The sequence below is a fragment of the Oncorhynchus clarkii genome, chromosome 22 (genome assembly GCF_045791955.1).
Source record: "Oncorhynchus clarkii lewisi isolate Uvic-CL-2024 chromosome 22, UVic_Ocla_1.0, whole genome shotgun sequence".
Taxonomy (NCBI): Eukaryota; Metazoa; Chordata; class Actinopteri; order Salmoniformes; family Salmonidae; genus Oncorhynchus; species Oncorhynchus clarkii.
The window spans coordinates 41576083-41591700 of NC_092168.1; the positions used below are offsets into that span (position 1 = coordinate 41576083).

The window sequence follows — 15618 nt, forward strand, 5'->3', positions numbered from 1 at the left end:
ATTGTAACTCTTATAATTAGACTCAGTTTAGTGAGCTGTGACCAACGGAGCCTCTAACTCCCGCATACAGGCAGAGCTACCAATGATAAGCAAGTAGCGCATGCGAAACCTGTCAACCCACCCTCTCCCTCTTTCTCTTTTGCTCCCTCTCCATTCCCCCCTCTCCTTCCAACTCATCTGCATCAGTGACAGGACAACTGGTGTCGCCAGGGCCACAAAGACAAATACTTTTAATTAGAAGCCCAACGGGATCGTGAAAGAGGGAGCCAGGCTTTTGCAGGACTCATTAACATCCCTAAATGAAATTCGGAGCTTCATGACGTCCATTTACATGCTTAATAGGCCCACCATTCTGTGGCCGCCTGAAAGATACAGGGTGCAGAGAAAAACTCATGTGAGACACACAGTTTTTTATTTTTTAAATGGACCTGCGTTGACTATCCGTCTCTGTTAATGACTTGGTGGCGAGCTGCCCTGCTGAATTGGGAAATATGAGGGACTGGGAAATAGTTTTAGAAAATTTGAACCCGGTCCAAAAACGAAATGTAAATGAAAAGAGCCTTGATATGGGGAGCATATGTGTATAGAATCATTATTATCATGATCATTATAAGAAAGCTGTAAAAATAAATCAATGCCAGATTAGCACATCTGCTACAGTCCATTATAGCTAATGCTAACCTAGCTATTTGCTGAATGATTTGATTTGAATTCAACTGGCATTTGACATTTATATGTAAACTGATGAAAGATGAGAGATAGACAACCCACATATTTGTTATATTCATTTCACTCAGGTAACAGATGTAAAAGACTCGGGTGTCACTTCAAGGTACTGAGTCACATCGAGAATGCACAAAGGATCGAATCAAGATTTACCACAAAAAATAACAGAAATGCTCATTTACTGTACACACCATCTTGCCTCTGCCTCTCTAGGGAAAAAAAGACGACTGAGTGAAAAACACAAAGAGCCTCCATTTTATATTTCAGATTTCATATACAGTGCAAGTAGTACTGTAAGTGTAGTGAAGGAGGGGCCTACTGAAAATAGAATGAAACTTGAGAACAGTGTCTAGATTCTACGACAGACACAGGGCGTGACTCACATGTCTTTGTCCTTACTCTGAGGCCTGGAACCCACAAAAAGCCCCATGTTGGCTGAATGAAACTCATTCTGTAAAGTCTGGCAGTGATTCTGAAGTTGAGGCAAAGGGAAGCAACACTTGCTTTCCCCATCAGGAGAGGCATGCATTTTTGCAGTTGTTCTCTGAAACATGCAGCACCACCATTTTATCTGCGTGGTGCTGGGGCGAAACATTTTGTGGGGAGAAGTGTGAGACCTCGCTTCTTGATTACATTTCATCTTGGAATTATGAGAAAGAAAATAGTTTTCATCCACAATATTTAGAAATTGAAGTAGGATAGCTACCTGCTAATTCCCATACATTCTACCTTTGTTGAAGGTAGCTGCCAATCGACTATAAACATTGATCCTATGTTGACATGTTCTCAATAGGTTGTGCATAGTACCTTGTGACTCATTTGACTCATAGCAAGACTATTTTGGTATAAAAAGGCACAGCATCAGGTTCCTGTATGACACATTGCTCATGAGGAAGGACGTTTTGAAAAGTAACCTGCTGTAAGTGAAAGAGGGGGGAGAAAATCTGACTGTTCCCCCCTCCCCCCCTGCTGCAGGGGTGTTGTATATCCCTCCTTTGAAGAGGGAAAGATTCTTGTGACTCCTGTTGAGGAATCACATGACTGGGGCCAGGAGGAACAAACACAATGGGCACAGTATATGTACACCCCTCGCCTGCCTGTCCCTCATTATCAGGAACATACATTCATATTACAAGCCGTGGCTGAATGGAGAGAGGTACTGAATTGTCAGGGTAGCATGTGCATTCTAGTTGACTTTGCCTCGTGTGTTAAACCATGGTCATACTTCAGTTTATTGAGTGCTGTGTTAGCCACAGTTGATTGTCTGATTTTGAGCCCTTTTCTCCTCTCCTTCATAGATGAAAGGAAGGATGAATATGATCCCTTGGGGCCAGAGGGGTCTCTTCACTCTGTAGGAAGTGGTCCAGGTGACTTCCTCCCTCTTTATTGAACTTTTATTTAACTAGGGAAGTCAGTTAAAAATAAATTCTTATTTACAATGACGGCCTACCCCGGCCAAATCCTAACGACGCTGGGCAAATGTGTGCTGCTCTATGAGATTCCCAATCATGGCCGGTTGTGATACAGCCTGCAATTGAACCAGGGACTGTAGTGACGCCTCTGGCACTGAGATGCATTGCCTTAGACCGCTGTGCCACTCAGGAGCCCCATATATATATTTGCAAAAAAATATATGGGGGATTGGAAATGATGCAGACACATACATTGATCGAAGCTACAATCTATCTGCAATATTAAAACTGATCTACCCCCTAAAATAAAGAAATATATATAAATAACACACTAGGAAGAGACATGATTATAACCCCTTGCAGCAGGTGATATACCTAATAGGAAACACATACACACAGTCAAGGGCCACGAGAGATAATGCAAAGCAAACATTTGCAGGTTGAGTGAGAGTGCAGCACAAATCACATCTAGCTACAAAATTGAATTTTGACCTAAATCTCATTTGTTTGATTCATGTACTTTCAAATTGGTTTAAAATTGTAGTTTGTCCTGGCAGTGAATCACAATGTCTTTGCAGTTAAGCAATTTTATCAACACAATCTTGCCTAAAGTAACTTCAAGGGATCCAAGCCTCTTGGGGACAGTTCAGTGTCCTTCGTTTTAAGGATATTTTCAACAACAAAAATATACACAGTATCTGTGTCACAGCTGCACACAACACATAAGCCAATAGCAAACAGTATTGATCCTAAGACAAATAAATGTAGCCACACTAACTGCCCTGATTTGTTAAATAAGCTGATGAATAAATTAGACACCTGATGTACCATTACACCTACACTGACTGTTTGGCAGATATAGCCTCACATCTTCTTACTCATAATCAAATCTCTGCTTTAAATTATGTAGAGAGAGAATTCTAAGTGAGATCTGTAAACCAGAAAATCTAATTGCAACTTTAACCAATTACCTGTTACACTAGGAAATATTTAAGTTAAAATGTCTAAAAGCTTTAAAATGGGTTGTGAACATCACTTAATGATGAAATTATCTCTTATTTTTCTTTGTCGGGGCCATTACATGGCATCATTAACGGTAACTTAAATGTATACTCCCCTCTAAGTAGTGGCTTAATGCTTCCCTCCCCCAGTGTCCTTCATCACATTTAGAGACCAGTCTGTTTCCCTGTGTGGCCAATATAATGTAGCTGTGCAGCACATCTCAAAATGGGGGAAGGAGAATGGAGACTGACCAATGTTCTCATGTTCTCATTTGTCTTCCTCTCTCTTCTACTCTAACTCCCCCTCTCCTCCTCCTCCTCCTCCTCCTCTCATATCCTCCTCCTCATCTCCTCCTCCTCCCCCTCTCCATCCTCCTCCCCCTCTCCATCCTCCTCCTCCTCTCCTCCTCCTCCCCCTCTCCTCCTCCTCCCCATCTCCTCCTCCCCCCTCTCCATCCTCATCTCCTCCTCCTCCCCCTCCTCCCCCTCTCCATCCTCATCTCCTCCTCCTCCCCCTCCTCCTCCTCCCCCTCTCCTCCTCCTCCTCCTCCCCCTCTCCTCCTCCTCCTCCTCTCCATCCTCCTCCTCATCTTATACAGTTAATGGAATGGATGGGGTGTCAGAGCTTGACGACTACTTCACTAAGTGTAGTAAACTGGAGGAGAGTGACGGCCTCTCGGCCAGCATCGCTGAATACCTCCAGCGTGGCGACACCGCCATAATTTACCCAGAAGCCCCAGAGGAAGTGACACGGCTCGGAACTCCCGAAACCATTGGGCAAGACGAAAACGAAAACGGTGAGAATCCATAAAATCCATTTGACAGTTAATCTCTGATTATTTGCAGTCTCAGAAGCTGCATTAAAGGCCTTCCACCCTGTGCCTTTGTCCCCAATAGTGTTACTGACGGACTTTTATGGGTAGTCTATGTTCAAGTGTAAGCTGATGGTGACTTTACATAGAGTCTTTGTGAAGCAGAGATAATCATGTTGCTTGTTGCACTTCCTCTGTTTACAACCTGGGCATACTGCCCATCAAGGTCTACTGGCTGACCTTATGACAACGCCTCCTCCTTTCCCCTATACAGAACTGTCACCTGGGACTCCAGATGCTTTCACCCAACTGTTGACCTGTCCTTACTGCGACCGGGGTTACAAGCGGCTGACATCGCTCAAGGAGCACATCAAGTACCGCCATGAGAAGAATGAGGAGAGCATACCCTGCCCACTGTGCAGCGAGACCTTCTCACACCGAACACTGCTGGAGAGACATATGGCCATGCACAAGCCAGGGATCGATCAGGTAAGACAGACAGGCAGGCAGGCAGGCAGGCAGGCAGACAGACAGACAGACAGACAGACAGACAGACAGACAGGCAGGCAGGCAGGCAGGCAGGCAGGCAGGCAGACCGACCGACCGACAGGCAGACAGACAGGCAGACAGGCCGGCAGACAGGCAGACAGGCCGGCAGACAGGCAGATAGACAGACAGACAGACAGACAGACAGACAGGCAGGCAGACCGACCGACCGACCGACAGGCAGACAGGCCGGCAGACAGACAGACAGACAGGCCGGCAGACAGACAGGCAGACAGACAGACAGACGGGGGGGGTGATGTTTTTCTGTTTTTCTTTTACTATTTTCTTTCCTCATCTCATCTCCTTCACACTGTTGTGTCGTTGTGTGGGTCGATCAACGATCTGGGTGAAACACACGGTATCATTTTAGGTCACTGCCCTTTACTCATTTATTTTTCCTTTTAAGATTTGTGTTAATTATAATGGCTTTAATGGCTTCCTCATGGTGACTGGATGCTCTTTTCTTCTGCATGAAGAATCATATTCTCTTGAGTGAATTAGTATTCTCCTTTCCTCTTCCTGTCATCCTCTACTCCTCTCACATTAAACAAGTTACTTCAGAACCCCACACAGCTTCAGGCCCCCACACAGCTTCAGACCCCCACACGGCTTCAGACCCCCACACAGCTTCAGACCCCCACACAGCTTCAGACCCCCACACGGCTTCAGACCCCCACACAGCTTCAGACCCCCACACGGCTTCAGACCCCCACACAGCTTCAGACCCCCACACTGCTTCAGACCCCACACTGCTTCAGACCCCCACACTACATCAGACCCCCACACTACATCAGACCCCCACACTTCATCAGACCCCCACACAGCTTCAGACCCCCACACTGCTTCAGACCCCCACACTGCCTCAGACCCCCACACAGCTTGTTCACAGCTGCATTGTGTTGCGTCTTTCTTTAGTGAGGCCTGCGTGGGATGTGCTAGCATATTGCCTTCCTCAGGCCATCTGACTTTTTACATCAGCTGTTGCTAGAAGTGGACCAGATTTGATTAGAAATGAGCACTCATACATAGTAGCAGAGATTTGGACCATTTCCTATGGTTCAATACGCAGTTCTTTCACTGAGCATGGCGTTGATTAAGTACCAGTTTTATAGATAGATAATAAACAGTAGCAGCACTGTCACTTTATTCCTAGTTATTTGTACATGTCTACCTCAATTACCTCGTACCCCTGCCGTCGACTTGGTACTGGTACCCCGTGTATATAGCCTAGTAATCGTTACTATAAGGGCACAAGGCGAGACCCAAATGCAAACACGAGGCAGATGGCAGAGCTACGATATTTATTATAACAAAGGGAGTAGGCAAAGGCAGGTCGGGGACAGGTGAGAGTTCATAAACCAGGTCAGAGTCCAAACAGTACCAGACGATAGGCAGTCTCGAGGTCAGGACAGGTGAGAGTTCATAAACCAGGTCAGAGTCCAAACAGTACCAGACGATAGGCAGGCTCGAGGTCAGGACAGGCGAGAGTTCATAAACCAGGTCGGAGTCCAAACAGTACCAGACGATAGGCAGTCTCGAGGTCAGGACAGGCGAGAGTTCATAAACCAGGTCGGAGTCCAAACAGTACCAGACGATAGGCAGTCTCGAGGTCAGGACAGGCGAGAGTTCATAAACCCGATCGGAGTCCAAACAGTACCAGACGATAGGCAGTCTCGAGGTCAGGACAGGCGAGAGTTCATAAATCAGGTCAGAGTCCAAACAGCACCAGACAATAGGCAGTCTCGAGGTCAGGCCAGGCAGGGGTCAGAAATCAGATCCGAGTCCAAAACAGTACAAGGGGAAAGGCAGGCTGGTAGTCAGAACGCAGAGTGGTCAGGCAGGCGGGTTCTGAGTCAGGACAGGCAAGGGTTGAAACCAGGAGGACTAGAAACAAACAGAGACTGGAGAAGATCGGCGCAAGGAAAACCACTGGTTGTCTTGTCAAACCAGACGAACTGGCAGAGAGACAGGAAACACAGAGATATACATACACCGGGGATAATAAGCGACACCTGGAGGGGGCTGGAGACAATCACAAGGACAGGTGAACCAGATCAGGGTGTGACAGTTACTGATTGTGTATTTAAATATAACTTTTTTTTAAATACGTGTTTCAGTCTTCTATTTCTCTATTGTCTTTCTCTCTGCGTTGTTTGGGCCCATCAGTAAGCTTTTCATTGTTAGTCTACACCTGTTGTTTACCAATTCGTGTGATGGATAAAGTTGTATTTAATTTTGTATTTTGATTTTAACCAGGGAATCAGTACAAGTACAACCATTTACAACCAGCAATTTGTAAACATAAAGACCAAAAAACCAAAAGTATAGGCCTTTGTTTCTGTCATAAAACAGAACCTACAACTAACCATGCAAATAAGCAGTGGAATCATTACAATTGTCCAATTATAGTGGTGATAATAGTCAGATTTCCTTAAATAAGCACCCTCCTTCCTCCCGGAGTCCCCCTCCACCCCCTCACCTGACCCCCCCCCCCCCCCCCCCCCCCTTCAGACTGGCTTAAATAAGAGCAGATGGTATTCCCCCCAGTGATCTGGAGTATCATAATCCTGAAATGACTTTAAGTGTTTGTTTAGTTCTGTACTTCCTCTCCAGCTAAAAGAGCTAAAGAAAGGTTCTTCTGGAAGGTCATTATGACTAGGCTACCTTAGTGCACCGGACTGTGGAGGGATTTCCATTTGAGTGCTACTGAGTGCTATTGGTGCAAACATGTGAATTGTGCTACTCTGCTTATCCTCTGTGTGCAATGGGGAATTTATTTTTAGCATGGGGTAATTGTTCACACATTTGGTTATGAAGGCAGGTTGTACCACATCAGTCATTGGCCCCATTTTTTTCAGATCGCTAGCATTTTCACAATGTAGTCCCCTTCAAGCCACATTCAGTAGTCTAACTCTAATCACATGCTCTTACCTGAAATGTCACCTGCTGCCATACATGCACACATACACAAACACAATAACACACACCGATATATAGATTCCTCAGCAAGCATTAGTGAAAAGGGATTTTTTTGACATTGAAATTGTACCATGAAAACCTCCCACATCTTTCTCATAAAGGTCTTTGTGGGGGCTTTATCTCTCTACATGCTGTTTTTATTTGTTATCTGCACTCATTTGAATTTCAGGAAATGCACCTACACTAAACAGTTACCTTTGAACAGAACACAAAAACTCAACCCACACACTATTCTCAAAATCGATTTATGAGTTCCTTGCACGCTTCATAATTTTTATTAAACCATTTCAGATGTAAAACCCTAAAAAATACTTATGCAGTTAGATGTAGTTAACGTTTGTGACGGAGGGTTATACCGTTGAAGCTACGACAAATTCATTACATTCCTTCTCAAGGCCAGCTACCTTGAAATCTCGCCCAGTGCCTGGTTCATTTGTGACTCCCACACTTACACAACACGTTTAGGTGGCACTGATGTGAAAACTCTCTTTTCTATCTCCTCCACAGCCCCAGCTGCTGAGTGAAGGGGCCGGCAATCGCAAGTTCAAATGCACTGAGTGTGGAAAAGCCTTCAAATACAAGCATCACTTGAAGGAGCATCTTCGCATTCACAGCGGTAGGTACTAAAATGAGTCAAGCCGGCATCAGCCCACCATTTTAAAATGTATTCATGTGACTGTGGCTAGATGACAGAGAGGGCTCATGCCATAAGAGTAAAATTGATAATGTTCCTTTTTGGCCTCTGTCAGTAAATGAGTCATTCTGTTTTATAATAGCTCACTGTTTCAGACCTGTTTTATAACTGACTAACTCCGCCATATGGATGAGGCCATAGCTCAAGAAGACTTGAATAGAAATAGAAATTCAAATTTTCACACTGAAAGAAATCTTCAGCTATTTCACTACTAGCCAATTGCAAGCATTCAAAATGGAATAACTTGAGATTCATGTACCTTTTTATGGTTTATAGGCGAGAAACCATACGAGTGCTCCAACTGCAAGAAGCGCTTCTCCCACTCCGGCTCCTACAGTTCCCACATCAGCAGCAAGAAGTGTGTCGGTCTGTTCTCCGTCAATGGACGAGTAAGTAATGGAGGAGGCAACGCCAAGGCTGGCTCCTCCCCTAACTCCACCGCCTCCTCCCCGGGAAGCCCCGCCCTGGCTCTGCTCCGCCACAAGCTGGAGAACGGCCGTCCCATGGGGCTCCAAGACCAGCAGGGCCACCTGGACATCAAGGCAGAGCCAATGGACTTAAACGACTACCGGCTACTGATGGCCTCCCAGTATGGCGTCGGAGGACCAGGGGGCTATATGAATGGAGCCTGCCGAGGAGGCAGCCCCCTGGGGGTCCACAGCTCATCCCAGAGCCCCCTGCAGCACCTGGGTGGAATGGGGTTGGACCTGCCCCTGCTGGGATACGGGTCCCTGGGGAACAACCTGAGCGAGGTGCAGAAGGTCCTCCAGATTGTGGACAACACGGTGTGTCGGCAGAAGATGGATGGGAACCCGGAGGAGATCTCCAAGCTCAGGGCCTATATGAAGGAGCTGGGGGCTCAGATGGAGGAGCAGAAGCTGGCCTTGTCCTCTCCGCGTGCCAGCTTCCAGGCGGTGGGCCATGGCAGCCCCACCAAGAGCATCATCGACTACACCCTGGAGAAGGTGAACGAGGCCAAGAGCCTGATCGATGACTCCAAGAGGCAGATCAACATGGACATAAAGAAGGAGAGGCTCAACCACTCGACGGATCGTGAGGACAAGTCGCACCACGGAAGCCACCTGGTTCCATTCCTGCCGTTCTCCTGCCAGTTCTGCAAGGAGACCTTCCCAGGGCCCATCCCACTGCACCAGCATGAGCGCTACCTGTGTAAGAAGAACGAGGAGATCAACCACCTTCAGCCCAGCGAGGACGTGTCTCTCAGCCACAGGGGAGTGTTCCCCTCAGACCAGCAGGCCTCCCTGCTGTCCTCTCTTTCAGAGAGGGGCGCCACCAGCCCCTCCAACCCCTTCAAGGACCACATGTCAGTGCTCAAGGCCTACTTCGCCATGAACACAGATCCCAACTCAGAGGAGTTGCTGAAGATCTCCATCGCAGTCGGCCTTCCGCAGGAGTTCGTCAAGGAATGGTTCTCCCAGTGGAAGAATCAGCAGCAACAACAACAACACAACAACGGCAATGCCAACCACAGGAAGCAGTCACCGCCGCCAGAGCGGAGCAGTGCAGAGGAGCGCAGGCACCACAGGCTAACCAGGTCACCAATGTCCACAGCGCAACACGTGGACCGTATCATGGCACTCGCTGATTTACACGGTGGCAACACCAACGGTGACCGTGACGCTCTCCACAGACACTCAGAGGCCAACCAGTTTACAGCAAACAGGCAGACGGGTGACAAACCACTAGACCCCTTGAACCAACTTAGAAGCAGAACTCCATCTCCTCTAAATCTCTCCTCCACTTCTTCTAAAAACTCCCAGAGCAGCTCGTACACTCCAAACAGCCTGGCCTCTGAAGGGGACGGCCATGGGGGGGACGCACCGTTGGACCTTTCTCTGCCAAAACACATGATGAGCAACAGCATCTCACTGGGAGAAAAGAGGTCCGAACCAAACGGCTACGTCTCAGACTGCAACGGTGACCACCACCATTCCAGCCGGGAGCAGGGTACTGAGCCCATGGACTTGGCCCACATCAAGAAGGAATTCCTGGGCTCGGAGAGAGACAACAGAGGCAACCGTGGACACCAGATGGAGAAGAGTGTCAGCCCCATCTTTGGCATCAACCCCTTTGGTGGTGGTCACATGTACACATCTCTGCCCCCACATGGAGCATTCCCCCCACCTAGCTTCATGCAGGCCCAGGCCAGCATCCCAGGCCTGAGGCCATACCCAGGGCTGGATCCAATGAGCTTCCTGCCCCACATGGCCTACACTTATGCAACTGGGGCGGCTACATTCGCTGAAATGCAACAGAGGTCGAGGAAGTACCAACGGAAACCAGGTTTCCAGGTAAGCAAGCCCTTTTGTGGTTTCAGGTCCATTCACTAAATCAATTTTTAGTAAGAGCTTAACAATAAACATTTTGCCCTTTTAAATCTATGGATTTAGTATCTTTAGTATCTAATGGATAAGTTACACTCAAATTAAATGTTTTAGATTAGTAAAAAAAATAATGTTAAAGTTGTGTTTTTGTCAAATAATTTCCTGTAATTAGATGAGTTTGCACTGTGGCTGTCTGTTTTGTATATGTGTCCACTCCACACATCAAATCCACAACACAGACTTAAAAAGCCCATATGTTCCCCTTTTTATTGTCTCCTCTCCTGGGCAGTAAGAAGGGTCTTACACAGGTCGTACGGATCGACGACTAAGCCCTGTCCAGACTTGGGATCAAACTCAGAGCAGAAGGTGTCTTTGTTTTAGGTGACAGGTGTGGATTACTTACAAACAATTGAACAATATGCCTCTCTCATCTCATAGGGGGAGCTATTGGACGGCACTGTGGACTATCTGTCAGGCCTGGAGGACCTGACAGACGAATCCCTCCTCTCCCGGAAGAAGATTAAGAAGACAGAAAGTGGTATGTACGCGTGTGACTTGTGCGACAAAACATTCCAGAAGACCAGTTCCCTCCTAAGACACAAATATGAACACACAGGTATATAACATTTGGACAGTTGTTTTCTACCCCAACCTCCCTCTTTACCTTTGTGCCAGTCCCCCTCCATGTTTTGTGTCATTTGAAAGCTGTTCTTTTTTTTGTTATTTCATCATCTCTCTCTTTTTTTCCCTTCTTGATCACGTCATTTTTTTCCCCCCACCAATCTTAATTGTTATTTTCCTCTCGTCTTTCATGATTTTCCATTATAATGTGTTCAGATCCATGAACTTTAACGTGTTCCTTTCTTATTGGGGTTTGGGAATAGTGGGCTGTTTGGATATCAAAGCAGTTACATAAACATTCAGTAAAAGTAGAAGTGAGCATCATTGCATTCATCACAGACACCATAGTGGTAGTCATTCTGACTCCAGGCATTCTAAATGACATCATCATATGGTCTCCAGAAGTAACAGGACCAGTGGCCATTTTGGAAACAAACGTTCTGCTTCAAGAGGGACTGTCTTTTTAAAGATCACGCTAGTATGTTAAGACACAGGGAAATACAGTATATATACTGTGCCTTCAGTGACAGGGACGAGAATTACTGCGTTGACCCTGGTGGTATTTAACAGAATGACAGGTCGTATAGGAGGATTGCCTGTGTGGCATGTTTGGTTATTTTTTAAATGATCTTCAAAGATGTGACCTCTCCTCCTGGGGACTCCTCTCTTTCAGCATCCTGTAATGGAATGCCCCATGAGGAATTCTCTGTCTCCTCTATTTTTGTCCCACTGTAGGGAAGGTGGGGAGGGCGAGGGGGGGCACTTAAAGTATGCCAACTATGGATGATGTCGCAGGCATTCCAAGGCTATCTGAGGATAGGAATCGCCTGTGTGTGTGTCTGTGTGTGTATGTGCATTCTGTTGCGTGGCTGCTCGCCTGTGTGTACTTTATGTGTATTGGCTTTCGTAGGATGGGAGGTGTTTGTGCATGTGAGCGTGGGATGTGCGCTTTTGGAAGGGTGCTATTATATGGGCCGATTGAACTTGCATTTGAGAGGCCCATTTTGTCTAATAGAAGGGAATATATTTCCGGTAGCACTGCTGAGTTGCAGTAAACCTTTAGTGAGGAGCTGCATGCTGCGGGGACAGGGAAGAGGGGCAAAGGGGGCTAGTGGTGTGAAGGTCCTCCTCCTAAAAATATAACTGTCACACCATCACGTGAAGGATGCCTAATCCTACTCGTTTTAACCTGGACCTATGATGTCACGAGAACACGCTGTCACTGGTGCCAGGCTGCGCTTCAGTTTCACCTTGCTTGGTGTTCGAAACATCTGAGTTCACTGGCTTAGCTCGCTGCTCGCCGGCCCCGCCCATCATAGAGTGTTGAGGGGTTTTATTTCCACCTGACTCCCCGCCGTGTTTTCTAGCAGCAACTAAAATTAGCTCTAAAGTTAGATTGTCAACCATACATTGAGGTTTACTTTTAACGCTTTGTTTTGTTTTCTAAAATGCATTCGAGAAATGTACTTGTATTTATTTGTACCATCACAACATTACTCATTCCTATCATTATTGTGTCCTATAATAATTTTCACCATGATGGAGGGAATGAAGAAATCCGTAATGATGATATCAATGCTTTTACACTCAGTATGCACATAACGTGATCAATACATTCTGTGTCAAGTCAGACTAAATTCACTCTAATTTTACATGTGTACTACGTGCCTGTTCTCCTGAATAACTGTTTATTTTCCCTTTGTGTTTTTCTGTGTTTCTAGGGAAGGGGACCATAGTAACACTGTAGTAACACCTCCTCTCCCCTGTCTCCTGTGTCTCCGCAGGAAAGCGACCACACCAGTGCACGATCTGTAAGAAGGCCTTCAAACATAAGCACCACCTCATCGAGCACTCTCGCCTGCACTCTGGAGAAAAGCCATACCAATGTGACAAGTGTGGCAAGCGCTTCTCTCACTCAGGCTCCTACTCCCAGCACATGAACCACCGCTACTCCTACTGCAAGAGGGAGGCCGAAGAGAGGGAGGCAGCTGAGAGGGAGGCGGAGGAGAGGGAAGCATGGGACAAAGGCCAGGGCCCCATGGAGCCCACAGAGCTACTGATGAGGAGGGCCTACCTACAGGGTCTGGGGCCGTTGGGCTACTCAGACCCCGAGGACCAGCTGGAGGACGGGGGTGACACCATCCTGAGGGATGGCACGGAAGGAGGAATGAGGGGAGGTCGAGGACAGACGGAAGTGGACGAGAGGTATGAGGAGGTGACAGACAGACGAGAGGCGGGAAGTTTCAGGGAAGGAGAGGGCGAGGGTGACGGAAGGATGGACACAGCGAGGGATGACGAGGGGAAAGATGCAATGCATTCGATGGATGACAGTTCAACAGAAGGGAAAAGAGACACCAAGTCAGACCATTAGGAAGCAGATTAAATCAATTCTGCAGTCAGTCCCCAAAAAATATTGCAGAAAATATTTGTCATGATGGTTTGTTTCATTTCCTTTTTCCATTCTTCCAGCAAACATGAAACTTGCTTTGTTATAAGAAGGGCACTGCAGTGGCTAAGTCAAGCAACTTGTAGCTTCTCAGAAGCTCATAATGATGGACTCATGGAATGTGGTGACTGACTGCCAACATCAGAGTTGAGATGACAAGCTGGATGGGATTATTTAAGAATCAACATTATGATGTAATAACGATTATCATCATAATAAACAAATTAAATGAAGCTGTCTTTAATGCACAGTGTAAAATAAGGCCTAAAAGCTGTGTGGTGCTATAATGTTGTTAACCCTGTTTTATTGTGTTCATACCCCAAACCAGGAAATTGCACTCTGCCCTTTTAATCACTACAAAAACAATAAAAAACTATTTAAAAAACCCTATGTATATTTATACCGTGCTTGAAGACTTGGTAGCAGTCCGTCAGTGTTGTACTTTGTCTACTACTTACTGTGATGTCCTTGGTTCTACCCTCCCTTTTGCTCGGCAAACTAACCACACCATTTTTTTGTCTTTATGTGAAGGAAACTTTAAACCTGTGTGATTTTGATGAGTCTTAAAATGGACTGGAATGAAATGACAGAATGAAATAGAGAATTGTGAAATACGAAGGGCTCCATATGACAGACAAAAGAGACTTAGTATGTTTTATTTTCTCAAGAGAAAGCCTTATATGCAAACCTTTTCACCTGTGCGTTTCTGCAAGTGCCATCCCTGTACAGTGTAAAAATCAGAGTTTACTTGTATTATCTTTGCTCTGGCTTCAGTATTAAATCAATATTTCATCTAGTTTTTCAAAGTACCTATGTCAGTATTAGCATCGATAGAGACAGCAGTTCGTTAGTTTACATGTTTGTGCAATTTTACGTATTTTTCATTACCTTTTTTCAGTATTACTTTTGTTTTTGTAGATTTTTTTTCCCAAGCATAAATTACATTTCAATCAAATTTTAAGATTGCCATTTTATTTATGTGACTCATTTTATATTTCCTAATTGTATTTATTTCATACTGTAGTGTACAGTATGATAGTTCCTCAACAAATATATTTTAGTAAAGGATTGTGTCATTGACTATTGGAGAAAATCATCAATAGAAAGCACTCTATGGTATTTGGAAAAACAGTCATTGTTTTAAATTGTCAATTTAGTTCTTATCATTTTATTTCCTTTAAACTACTGGAAATTCGCAATTTGGGGAACTTTTGATACAATATTGTGAAAACACTGTATTTTTTGACAATAAAAACTCCACTTTAGTCATCCAGGTACAGAGATTAAGATAGAGGGGGTGTTGATGGAAAATTCCTAAAATGTCTTAAGTAGGCTATTATTGAATTTTTTATTTCTCTTGGAAATGACCTCGAATAAATGTAGCCAAAATAAATTTGAATAAAGCTGTGTTGTTCTTCTTGTACTTGAATGACTTCTATTCATTATCGATCTAACAGTGATCATTTATACTTGCAAACAGGCCTGCAGTCTTATCTCTATAGAATTTGTATTCAAGGTAAACTCAGCGATATGACGTGGATGCAGAACAGCATACTGTTTTTTTTCCCACTACAACTTAGCGTTGAAGTGCAAGGCTCATCTTCTCCCCTGTTTTAGTGCCCTGGCTACCATGCGGTACACAGCGTGAAGAGAATCCTTGCACAGATGCTGTGTGTGACTGTGTTGCATCATGCTCATCTCAATATATCGCTACCAGTGTTGCTACTATTGGCAGTCCTCAATCCATGTTCATAGGTTGAAGTGAAAAGATATCGATTGCGACACATACAGTAAGCTTACATCTCATACGTGGCCTCACGTGGATCTTAGTAACCACACAAAATACATACTTGCTGTTTTACATTGGATGCCGAGACGCAGTTCATCTTTCAGAATAGCCTATTTCTCCATAGGGAAACGTTTACCACGAGTAAGGCAATAATGCCTCTCAGGTTTGAGGATGGATTAACCTACTGTTTGTTTTCCAATGTCCTAACTAGAAAGCCCATAGAAGGGATGTGAAAATGTCACAGTTC

The 15618-nt window shown here is 45.4% G+C and overlaps 1 protein-coding gene across 5 annotated transcripts in view; it reads left to right on the forward strand.

Annotated features, from left to right (window-relative positions):
- The window catches only part of LOC139380920 (zinc finger E-box-binding homeobox 2-like), a 78186-nt gene extending 63181 nt beyond the window's left edge, over positions 1-15005 (forward strand). For 2 of the 5 annotated variants that reach the window (XM_071124084.1, XM_071124087.1), the window contains 6 exons: positions 3739-3936; positions 4226-4440; positions 7984-8092; positions 8447-10482; positions 10954-11131; positions 12921-15005. In XM_071124084.1, the coding sequence (XP_070980185.1) occupies positions 3739-3936; positions 4226-4440; positions 7984-8092; positions 8447-10482; positions 10954-11131; positions 12921-13507 (3323 nt within the window). In that variant the 3' untranslated portion in view covers positions 13508-15005. Of the gene's footprint in view, positions 1-2024; positions 2094-3738; positions 3937-4225; positions 4441-7983; positions 8093-8446; positions 10483-10953; positions 11132-12920 lie in introns of all 5 variants that reach the window. The other 3 variants (XM_071124083.1, XM_071124085.1, XM_071124086.1) reach the window with 3 other exon arrangements.
- Positions 15006-15618: the final 613 nt, after the last annotated feature.